The sequence below is a fragment of the Erythrolamprus reginae genome, chromosome 9 (assembly GCF_031021105.1).
Source record: "Erythrolamprus reginae isolate rEryReg1 chromosome 9, rEryReg1.hap1, whole genome shotgun sequence".
Taxonomy (NCBI): domain Eukaryota; kingdom Metazoa; phylum Chordata; class Lepidosauria; order Squamata; family Dipsadidae; genus Erythrolamprus; species Erythrolamprus reginae.
In genome coordinates this window covers 45,900,367-45,912,698 of record NC_091958.1, presented here as the reverse complement: position 1 = coordinate 45,912,698, position 12,332 = coordinate 45,900,367, and the positions used below count along the sequence as shown (strand labels likewise).

The following is a 12,332-nucleotide window of genomic DNA, read 5'->3' as shown; positions in this document are numbered from 1 at the left end:
AGATATTGGAATAAACATTAGCAAAGTAGGTACAGGTAAATTAGGCAATTATAGGACAGTAGGTCAGGGACGGTAGGCACCGTGGTGCACTTATGCGCGCCACTTATAGACCTCTTAGGAATCGGGTGAGGTCGACTGTAGACAGACTAAGATTATAATTTTGGGGGTTTGGGGAAGAAACCACAGAGTCAGGTAGAACATTCCAGGCATTGACCCCTCTGTCATGTTTTCTGCAAGTGAGCTTGGAAAACTTTACCTTGAGTTTGAATCTATTGTGTGCTTGTGTATTGTTGTGGTTGAGGCTGAATAAATAATTGAGAGGTAGGACATTGTGGTAAATGATTTTATGAACCACTTTTAGGTCAGATCGAACATATGGTCGGGCGGTAGGAAAAGCAAGTAGGATGCTTGGCTGCATAGCTAGAGGTATAACAAGCAGGAAGAGGGAGATTGTGATCCCCTTATATAGAGTGCTGGTGAGACCACACTTGGAGTTCTGTGTTCAGTTCTGGAGACCTCACCTACAAAAAGATATTGACAAAATTGAAGGGGTCCAAAGACGGGCTACAAGAATGGTGGAAGGTCTTAAGCATAAAACGTATCAGGAAAGACTTAATGAACTCAATCTGTATGAGGTCTTTTTCTGCCGTCAGTCTTCTATGTTTCTATGTTTCTATGCTGGCTGGAGAATTCTGGGAGTTGAAGTCCACAAGTCTTAAAGTTGCCAAGTTTGGGGATCCCCCCTGGATTAAGCCATGAAAGAACACCATCAAAATGTTCTTCCTTTGTTTTCAGCTAGGACATTTTCCACACATTTGTTTGTTTCTCCAGTGATGTCTCAGCCTCCTTTGTGAGTTTGTTAAGGATCTTACTGGAAGGTTTTGTAAAAACATGGAACCATTGTCTTCATTGGTTCTTTCAACTGTGGTTTCTCTGAGCTTACTTTTGAAATACGCTGGGGAAAAACTGCAGTTGCATCGTTTCTCCAGAGACTGGGCCAGAACTCTCTGTATCGTGCTTTCGTCCTCAGGTTTTTGTCGGCAATCTTAAGGTACAAAGAAAGATCAATAGAAGAGACAGAGAAGTTATAAGGTTTGTATCTTCCACCTGGTTTGTTTAATGCGTTTACACCCCGCCCTCTCTCAGGTGTGCAAGTATCAGGAGAGGCAGTTAACAGAATCTTGCAAGTCTGAAAGTAGAATAGAATAGAATGGAATGGGATGGAATGGAACAGAACGGAACAGAACAGAAAGGAATGGAACAGGAACAGGAATAGAATACAGTAGAGTGGAGTGAATAGAATAGAATAGAACAGAACAGAATAGAACAGAACAAAATTCAGTAGAGTAGAGTACTGTATATAGAATGGAACTGAAAATGAATGGAACAGGAATGGGAATAAGAATAGAGTACAGTAGAGTACATAGAATAGAATAGAATAGAACAGAATAGAACAGAATAGGAATATATATACAGTATATATATATATAATTGGTGGAATGTTAAAAAAGCTGTTAATAATATGCAAATAAATTTTATAACATTTGAATTTATTAAATTGAATAAATGATATATTGAAATTTTAAGGATAAGCTATTAACCTTATTAATGGATTTCAATTATTTTAATCATTAAGAAAAGTAGATGTTATAGTATAGTAGTATATTAAGAAATTTAAAGGATAAGGTTTTCTGCTTGATTAATTGACCTTAATTGTTTTAATTATATTGTTAACATTGAAATAAAGAAGTAGATTTTAAATTGCATAACTATATAGTATAGTAGTATATTAAGAAATTTTAAGTATAAGTTTTTTGTTTAATGAATTGATTTCAATTATTTTAATTATATTATTAAAATGAAAATATAGAAGTAGATGTTATATTATAGTAGTATATTAAGAAATTTTATGGGAAAGTTTTTAGTATATTAGAATTGATTCCAATTATATAAATCACAATGTCAAAATGGAAATACCGAAGCAGATGTTATAATATAGTAGTATATCATGAATTATTTTTCTGTATTGATCTAAATCACAGTTAGACTTTTTTTTTCTATATTAGCAAGACTTCTATGTTTAGCGGAGCAATGGTAGCTCCTTTAAATGTTAAATGTTGTTTGTATTGTTTGTCTTAAAGAAAAACTAATAATTTTTTTTTTAAAAGAACAGAATAGGAATAGAGTATAGTAGAGTATATAAAATAGAGGAGAGAAGAGTACAGTGTTCCCTCAATTTTTGCGGGGGATGCGTTCCGAGACCGCCCGCAAAAGTCGAATTTCCGCGAAGTAGAGATGCGGAAGTAAATACACCATTTTTGGCTATGGACAGTATCACAAGCCTTCCCTTAACACTTTAAACCCCTAAATTACCATTTCCCATTCCCTTAACAACCATTTACTCACCATTATTACTCGGACTCACCATTGAATAAGACTTAGTGATCCTGATATTTATAAACATAATTATTTATTAACAATAATTTTTTTTGTTATTTATTTGCAAAAATTATTAGTTTGGCAATGATGAATGACGTCATCGGGAGGGAAAAACCGTGGTATAGAAAAAAATCGCAAAGTATTTTTTAATTAATATTTTTTGAAAAACCGTGGTATAGGCTATTTGCGAAGTTCGAACCCGCGAAAATCAAGGGAACACTATATAGAAAAGAATGGAATGGAATGGGAATGGGAAATAGAATACAGTACAGTATATAGACTAGACTAGACTAGACTAGATTAGATTAGACTAGATTAGAATAGGATAGGATAGAATATAGAACAGAACAGAACAATAACTTTATTGTCACTTTGAATGTCACTTCGATTTCTGCTCTAAATCTTCCACGGTCTCTTTTGCAGCCCGAGAAACTAGCGAACCCTTTTCCCCATCCATTATCTAGATGAGGGCTATGCTGCCTCTTATCTGTCTGTTCCCTTGGCAGCCTCTCTTGGCCTCTTCCCCCAAGGTCTTTTTCACTAACTCATTACAGTACATTTGGTGAAATTCCGTGCTTCAATTCATCACTGTCGCCAGGTAGCGCTTACCTGTTACTTGAAAACAAAAGGAAACTTTTTGGCTAAAGCGCATCTTCGGGCAGTCGTTGAACTGCAAAGGTGTGGGCTTGCTGAGCGCGTAAGAGGAGGAATCGCGAGAGACGGAGCAGCAGGCGCACCGGCTGATCGAGGCCCCATCCTGCTGGGATCTGATGAAAATGATCAGAGGGGAAGGTGGGTGTTAACCCTGAAGCTTATCTGGTAGCTTTTTTCCATAGGCATTTGTTTTCACATGGCTTCAGGCTTGACACAGCCTGGAGTTTAGGGGCAGGGAGAGGAGTATAGAGAGATAACTGGGGTGATGTAACCCAAAATAAATTTGTTTCCTCTGGGAACCAAGGACATTGCCCCAGGGGTTGGGGAAGTGGAGACTGAAGACAACCAATGATTAGAATGTGTGCTGATTGGATTGTGTGACCCTGGGGGAAAGTTACATACTTTTACATTTAATTGGGTGTAAAACTAGCAGAAAAGTAGAGCTGGTTTTCTACCAAGGATGTGCCAATAGGATAATGCCCCAATAAAGATGTTTTTTAAGAAATATGCCTGCCTCGGAGTTCTCTTCATTGGAGATGTGTTACTTGGAAGCCGAGGTGGGATTCAGCAGGTACTAAGCAGTTCTAGAGAACCGGTAGCGAAAATTTTGAGTAGTTCAGAGAACCATTAATTACCATCTTGACTGGACCCACCCCCATCTATTCTCTGCCTCCCAAATCCAGGTGATCGGGTGGGAATGGAGATTTTACAGTAACCTTCCCCTGGAGTGGGTTGGAAATTGAGATTTTGTAGTATCCTTCCCCTAGAGTGGGGAGAGTATAGAGAATTTGCAGTATCCTTCCCCAAGGAGTGGTGAGAGTATGGAGAATTTGCAGTATCCTTCCCCTGGAGTGGGGAGGGAATGGAGATTTTGCAGTATCCTTCCCCAAGGAGTGGGGAGGGAATGCATATTTTGCAGTATCCTTCCCCTGGAGTGGGGAGGGAATGGAGATTTTGCAGTATCCTTCCCCAAGGAGTGGAGAGGGAATGGAGATTTTGCAGTATCCTTCCCCTGGAGTGGGAGGGAAGGGAGATTTTGCAGTATCCTTCCCCAAGGAGTGAGGAGGGAATGGGGATTTTGCAGTATCCTTCCCCTGGAGTGGGAGGAAATGGAGATTTTGCAGTATCCTTCCCCTGGAGTGGGAGGGAATGGAGATTTTGCAGTATCCTTCCCCTGGAGTGGGGAGGGAATGCATATTTTGCAGTATCCTTCCCCTGGAGTGGGAGGGAATGGGGATTTTGCAGTATCCTTCCCCTGGAGTGGGGAGGGAATGCATATTTTGCAGTATCCTTCCCCTGGAGTGGGGAGGGAATGGAGATTTTGCAGTATCCTTCCCCAAGGAGTGAGGAGGGAATGGGGATTTTGCAGTATCCTTCCCCTGGAGTGGGAGGGAATGGAGATTTTGCAGTATCCTTCCCCAAGGAGTGGGGAGGGAATTGAGATTTTGCAGTATCCTTCCCCAAGCAGTGGGGAAGGATTGGGGATTTTGCAGTATCCTTCCCCTGCCATGCCCACCATGCCACACTCACAGAACCGATAATAAAAATGTTTGAATCCCACCCCTGCTTGGAAGCTTGAGAGAAGGAAGCACAGAAAAGGGCCAGAGCGATTTTAGTAGTTTCTCTTCTGCAAAATGGGCGAGGGGAGTAGTTTTTCTAAATGGACCGGGCCAGCTTCCAGCTTCCTTACTGTCTGCTCACGTAGAAGAGAGGTTTCCCAGGGGTCAAGATATTCAGAAGTTCTGAATCTGACTGTTCCACTGTAGTGTACACCAAGGCATCCAGAGGGGCTGGTGTTGACGTGATGCTGGAGTCCTCTACAACATAGTGACTGTACAGGGCAATGGCGTTGGTACCCGCTTTGAGAAGGGGGGTGCTGGAATTCTTGAGGAAAGTGAAATTCTGAAAGTGAGCTGCGCCCCCTGAAATAAAGAGAGTCTTAATGTAGCATTTTTAAAGGTAAAGGTACAGAGGTAGTCCATGATTACAGCTTCTAAAACAAGTGCTAGATTCTTGCAAGATGCTAAAAATAAAGCTGCTAGCGTCTTTGAAGGGAGCAGGGAGTATTCTGCTTGTAAATTACAGCTGAAGTTCGCCTGAGCAACAGTAATTTTATGCAGTAACACGTCATTTAACATGGGCCAAGTAGCCAATGGCTACTGATCGTGGTGGCCAAAGGATCCTATATTAAACCGATAACACAACTACTCTCCAAAAAGACCTTGACGTTGTTTCTGAGTGGTCTAACACATGGCAACTCCAAATCTCAACTAGCAAATGCTCTGTCCTACACATTGGGAAGAAGAATCTGAACTCCAAATACGAACTGAATAATCAAATTATCACAGATAATCCCCACTCGTATGCTGCAATTTCTTGCCTGTCGGCGACTACTTCAGCTTCAACCACAACAACACAAGAGCACACAACAGATTTAAACTTAATATTAACCGGTCCAAACTTGACTGTAAAAAATATGACTTCAGTAACCGAGTTGTTGAAGCGTGGAACTCATTACCGGACCCCATAGTGTCATCCCCAAACCCCCAACACTTTACCCTTAGATTATCTATGGTTGACCTATCCAGATTCCTAGGAGGTCAGTAAGGGGCGAGTACAAGTGCACTAGAGTGCCTTCCTTCCCCTGTCCTATTGCTCTCCTATATCTCCTATACCTTTCTTCTATTCCTATATCTCTTCTTCTATTCTTTCATTGATATGTTCTATTACTTTATCTTCTTTTCTATTATTTCTTAGATATACAGTATTTTACTATGAGTATCTCCTCTATAACCTTCATCATGTATTTTATTATGTGTATAGATATATACCCACTAAAACTCTCATTGTGTATTGGACAAAATAAATAAATAAAATAAATAAATAAAATAAAGTATATAGATGTATCTAGCCTTACCTGTAATTTTGGACAGTCCCGAACCCAACAGAAGTAACCCATCAGGAGAAGTTTCACCCTTGACCTCCATGACAGAGTAGATCTTTTGGGTGCTTCCTTCTACCAGCAATATCACCAGGTCCTTCACCTCTACGGAAGGGGGACCTTGGAGCTCCACAAACTCAGTGTCCCCAAGAGAGGACGCCAACTTAACCTCATTGATCAGAAAAGAGCCGTTCAACTTTGAGAAAGGAATGCAGTGGTTATCCGCGCCAGGGGTTGGTGCCCCCAGTTGGAAGAATCTCTGAGAATCCGTCCCTTGGCACCTCTCCAGAGACTCATCATCCGTGGTCCGGAACAAAGGGTCCTCCAAGAAAGGTTCCGTTCCAGGGGTCAGAACACGGACCAACTCATCCGCTTTGTCCCTCTTGTTGGATTTATGAACTAAAGCATTCACCAGGCCTTCGTTGTTTACAGCCATGCCTTTGTACAAGTCCAATCTCCCGTAATAGAGAGCAATTGCATCCGGTCCGTTCTGGATTGTGCCCTTCGAGAGGATTTTAGCCGGCCTTGGGACAAGGTTGCCAGACCCAATCAGGAGAAAACCCTGGTCATCTGTGGAAAAACCACCAAGATCCAAGACCTCGTAGGCCCGGTTTCCATTCCCGTTGTAGAAGACTAAATGATATCCCTTCAAAGCAACTCTTTGTCCGCTGACATGATACAGTTCCAAATACTCCATGGTGTCCTCTCCGGGATTATCTGCATTGACCTCATTAATCAGGAGGGTCGGCTTCGTCTTTTGACCTTTGAGGATGTTCTGTGAATTCCCTTCAGGTAACCAGAAGCACAGCAGAAGTGCAGATGCACAGATCAAACTAGATCCCATGATGGCAGAGGCGAGCCGTTTTCCAACAGCCTAACAATTGGGTCCACTTCCCAAACAGGTCTGGGGAAAAGAGAAGAGAAACCAGCTGGTTAAAAACAGCAAACACTATTCCAAGCGGTAAAAATGATGAACGCACAAAGATACAGACGCCTGAAATCCAAAGAAGAATCACAAGCGAGTCTAGCGCCATTCCGCAGTTATTCAAGTAATATTTTTCCCTTTTATAATCTTATCTTTTCCATTAGTAGGAAACCGAAAGAAATTAAAAAGCTGTGCTTTCGTTGCACAGTAAATCATTGCCAACCTGGCCATAACCAGGATGATCCAAAGCAATAACAAATACTTTTACCTAGGAAAGGACACTTATCTTGGACACGGTAACAAATATTGCATACCAATAAAAGATAATATAAACTAAACAATGTCGCTTATTTATTTATTTTTATTATTTATTACTTAGATTTGTATGCCGCCCCTCTCCGCAGACTCGGCGGGACCCAGGGACCCAGGGGAAGAGCCTTCTCTGTGGCGGCCCTGGCCCTCTGGAACCAACTCCCCCCAGAGATTAGAATTGCCCCCACTCTCCTTGCCTTTCGTAAGCTACTTAAAACCCACCTCTGCCGTCAGGCATGGGGGAATTGAGATCCTCTTTACCCTAGGCCTTTACAATTCTATGCATGGTATGTATGTATGCATGTATGTTTGGTTTTTATATTAATGGGCTTTTAATTGTTTTTAACATCAGATTACTATTGTACACTGTTTTATTGTTGCTGTTAGCCGCCCTGAGTGTCCGGAGAGGGGCGGCATACAAATCCAATAAATAAATAAATAAATAAATAAATATACAATCACATTTGGCCAATAAAAAATTCTATTCTATTCTGTTCTATTCTATTCTATTCTACTCCTATTCTTTCTCCTTCCAAAGAGAGAATTGCCGATCCATGGCCAGTGGAAAGGAAACAAAAATTAATTGAGGGAGGATTTACTTAGGGGGGAAATATTACTTAATATATGCTTATTCAGAAGGAGTCAACCTATTCTCCAAAGCACCTGAGGGTAGGGCAAGAAGCAATGGGTGGAAACTAATCAAGGAGAGAAGCAGCTTAGAACTAAGGAGAAATTTCCTGACAGTCAGAACAATTGATCAGTGAAACAGCTTGCCTCCAGAAGTTGTGAATGCTCCAACACTGGAAGTTTTTAAGCAGATGTTGGATAACCATCTGTCTGAAGTAATGTAGGATTTCCTGCCTAAGCAGGGGGTTGGACTAGAAGACCTCCAAAGTCCCTTCCAACTCTGTTGTTGTTGTTATTAAGAACTTCTCTAATTGAAGAATATGGTTTTTATTATTACTATTATTATTATTATTATTATTGTTATTATTATTATTATTACTATTATTATTATATAATTCAAGAAGAAAAGCAACATAAACCCAAGGAGCGGGTGTGAATGTGCATGAGTGGGGGCGGGCATGATTTGGGTGCACATGCGCTAGCACTCATGCACACACCCTTATACAAACCAAAAAAGTTTCTCCATCACTGGTATAGGATCTCCTGCTTGAGCCAGGGGAAAACATCCCCAAAGAACAGGAAGTTATTGAGAAAATATTAGATTGCGCTGAAATGGATATGATGACAAGACGGTTAAAAGATCAAGAAGAAACAGAATATTATGAGATATGGAACAAAGTGTATACAGTGGTACCTCGAGATACGAGTTTAATTCGTTCCGGACCTGGGCTCTTAAGTCGAGCAGCTCTTATCTCGAACGACTTTTCCCCATAGGAATTAATGTAAATAATTTTAATTGGTTCCAGCCCTCAAAAAACTCACAAAGTTAGTCTAAATTATGCAGAAAGACATGTTTTTAATGAAGAAATGTACATGTACATATAAATGAATAATGAAGTTTCTTTCACTTAACTTGTAAACTTTCTTAAACTTTTAAATTTACATATGTTCAACTTCTCTGCCACCCAATCCTGTAGGACAGAGGTCCCCAACCCTTTTTGCACCAGGGACCGGCTTTAAGCGATCAAGAGAGGAATGGGTGAATGAATGGACGGAGGGTGGGAAAGAAGGAAGGAAAGAGGGAAGGGACAGGAACAGAGGAAGGAAGCAAGGAAACTTATGAAAGGGGAGAGTAAGAGAGGAATGAGTGAAGGGAGGGAGGGAGGGAAGAAGGTGGGAAGGAGAAAGAAAAGAAGAAATAGAGGAAGGGAAGGTAAAAGAGAGAAAGAAAAAGAGCAAGAAAGAAAGCAAGAAAGCAAGAAAGCAAGAAAGAAAGAAAGAAAGAAAGAAAGAAAGAAAGAAAGAAAGAAAGAAAGAAAGGGGGAAGGGACGGGAACAGAGGAAGGAAGCAAGGAAACTTATGAAAGGGGAGAGTAAGAGAGGAATGAGTGAAGGGAGGGAGGGAGGGAAGAAGGTGGGAAGGAGAAAGAAAAGAAGAAATAGAGGAAGGGAAGGTAAAAGAGAGAAAGAAAAAGAGCAAGAAAGAAAGCTGCAAGCACCCCCCCGAGCCCCCCAGGCCGGCTGCAACCTTTTAAAACACGCGCGCCGCTTCGCAGCTGTCTCCTGAAGCCGAACGCGGAAGTTAGCGTTTGGCTTCAGGAGACAGCTCCTGAATTTGGGCTTGTAAGTAGAACAAAAATATCTCTCCCCTCCCAGCTCTTATCTCGAGTTGCTCTTAAGTAGAGCAGCTCTTATGTCGGGGTTCCACTGTATATGGATAAACAAGAAGAAATATTAAAATAATGAATAAATAAATAAGAGAATTATATTAGCAGTGATATGATTTAAGATGTATGTTAGAATTAGCATTGATATGATTTAAGAGTTATGTTAGAATTAGTTTATGTATGAAAATTTATTGCATAAGGTAAAACAAATTTCTTCTTTCCATTCAAAGCAATAAGTTGAATTTAAGTATTTTTTGAATGTATTCTCTTTCTGTATTGAAATTTTACTTCTAGAATAAGCGGGGAAGATACAACCCCGTTTTTATGTTAAATGTATGTTTGTCAGTTTTGTCTATTTTAAGAAAATCAATAAAAATATATTGGGGGGGGGAGGAAGGATCTCCTGCTTGAGCCAAGGGATGGACTAGAAAACCCCCAAGGTCTCTTCCAACTCTGTTATTCTATTCTATTCCAATTCCACAGCAACAAATACACTTTTACAGTGAGGTCTGGGATAACGTAACTGATTTTGTTGTGGCTGCCGTTTAAACAGTTTACTATTAGAAAATGAATAAGTTGCACACCAAAAAATGAAGGGGTGTTTCCTGCACCTTTTTCTTTTGATCTACTAAAGGAAACTGTGGTTTACACCCAAAAGATTATATCATGTAGAGATACCCTCCAGTTTGACCACAGCTTGGATAAATTCATATCCTGTTACTGGCGAGAATAGCTTTTAAATTAAGAATGTGTTTATCTACATATGGGTTAGACAGGAAAAACACTTTGCAAAAACGCAATTCTAGCAGCTTGTTGCATTAAAACCTGTTGCTGCTAAAACGTTCCACTAAACTTCCCAAGTTCCTATCACCCATCCCCTCCCATGTATGACTGTATGACTGTAACCTGTTGTTTGTATCCTTATGATTTATATTTATAGAAACATAGAAACATAGAAGACTGACGGCAGAAAAAGACCTCACGGTCCATCTAGTCTGCCCTTATACTATTTCCTGTATTTTATCTTATAATGGATATATGTTTATCCCAGGCATGTTTAAATTCAGTTACTGTGGATTTACCAACCACGTCTGCTGGAAGTTTGTTCCAAGGATCTACTACTCTTTCAGTAAAATAATATTTTCTCATGTTGCCTTTGATCTTTCCCCCAACTAAGTTCAGATTGTGTCCCCTTGTTCTTGTGTTCACTTTCCTATTAAAAACACTTCCCTCCTGAACCCTATTTAACCCTTTAACATATTTAAATGTTTCGATCATGTCCCCCCAACAATGTTGATTGTTTCCTGATTACTTATTTGTACCCTATGACAATCATTCAGTGTTGTACCTCAGGATACTTGACAAACGTATCTTTTTCTTTCATGTACGCTGAGAGCATCTGCACCAAAGACAAATTCCTTGTGTGTCCAATCCCACCTGGCCGATAAATTCTATTCTATTCTATTCTATTCTATTCTATTCTATTGGTCTAACACCTGGCAACTTCAAATATCAACCAACAAATGCTCTACCCTCCACATCGGCAAAAAGAATCCAAACCTCATATATAAACTGAATAAACAGATTCTCACAGCCAACCCACACTCAGTAAAAGACCTTGGAATACTAATATCGAATGACCTAAGTGCTAAAGCCCACTGCAACAATATCACCAAAAAGGCTTCTAGAGTTGTTAACCTGATCCTACGTAGCTTCTGCTCCGGCAATCTCACACTACTCACAAGAGCCTACAAAACCTTTGCCAGACCTATCCTTGAATACAGCTCATCTGTCTGGAACCCATACCACATCTCGGACATCAACACCCTTGAAAACGTCCAAAGATATTTCACCAGAAGAGCCCTTCATTCCTCCACTCGAAACAGAATACCCTACGAAAATAGACTAACAATCCTGGGTCTAGAAAGCTTAAAACTACGGCGCCTAAAACACGATTTTTAAGTATTGCCCACAAGATCATATGCTGCAACGTCCTACCGGTCAATGACTACTTCAGCTTCAACAACACAAGAGCACGCAACAGATTCAAACTTAATATAAACCGCTCCAAACTTGACTGTAAAAAATATGACTTTAACAATCGAGTTGTCGAAGCGTGGAACTCATTACCGGACTCAATAGTGTCAACCCCTAACCCCCAACATTTCTCCCTTAGACTCTCCACGATTGACGTCTCCAGGTTCCTAAGAGGTCAGTAAGGGGCGTACATAAGTGCACCAGTGTGCCTTTCGTCCCCTGTCCAATTGTCTTTCCTTTATCTCATATATCATATATATTTTCTTCCTTTCATATATCTTCTCCTCTATTTTTACATATTATCTTTATATATATTACTTCATCTCTATTCTCTTCCATATGTATTGTGTATTGGACAAATGAATAAATAAAATAAATAAATAAAATAAATAAAAATAAAATTCTATTCTATTCTATTCCACTCCACTCCACTCTCTATTCTATTCTACTTTCTGTTCTGTTCTGTTCTACTCTACTCTACTCTCTATTTCAGTGTTTTTCAACCAGCGTGCCATGGCACACTAGTGTGCCGTGAGACATGGTCAGGTTTGACGTGGGGAAATTAAACATGGGTCCCCAAACTATGGCCCGTGTGCTGGATATGGCCCGTGGAGGCCATTTTGCCAGCCGCCTCCATCCGAACAAAAACATTCCCCTCATAATCCCTCCACCTATCAGCAACAGGAAGAGTGGAGGCACAGGAAACATTCACTGACCAATCACCTTCTAG

The 12,332-nt window shown here is 40.4% G+C and overlaps 1 protein-coding gene across 1 annotated transcript in view; it reads right to left on the bottom strand.

Annotated features, from left to right (window-relative positions):
• The window catches only part of LOC139172192 (uncharacterized), a 46,848-nt gene that overhangs the window by 29,983 nt on the left and 4,533 nt on the right, over positions 1 to 12,332 (bottom strand). The window contains exons 3-6 of the mRNA XM_070761039.1: positions 6,011 to 6,938; positions 4,784 to 5,015; positions 3,049 to 3,206; positions 944 to 1,045 (exon numbers count right to left, since the gene is read on the bottom strand). Of these exons, the coding sequence (XP_070617140.1) occupies positions 944 to 1,045; positions 3,049 to 3,206; positions 4,784 to 5,015; positions 6,011 to 6,878 (1,360 nt within the window). The 5' untranslated portion in view covers positions 6,879 to 6,938. The remainder of the gene's footprint in view (positions 1 to 943; positions 1,046 to 3,048; positions 3,207 to 4,783; positions 5,016 to 6,010; positions 6,939 to 12,332) is intronic.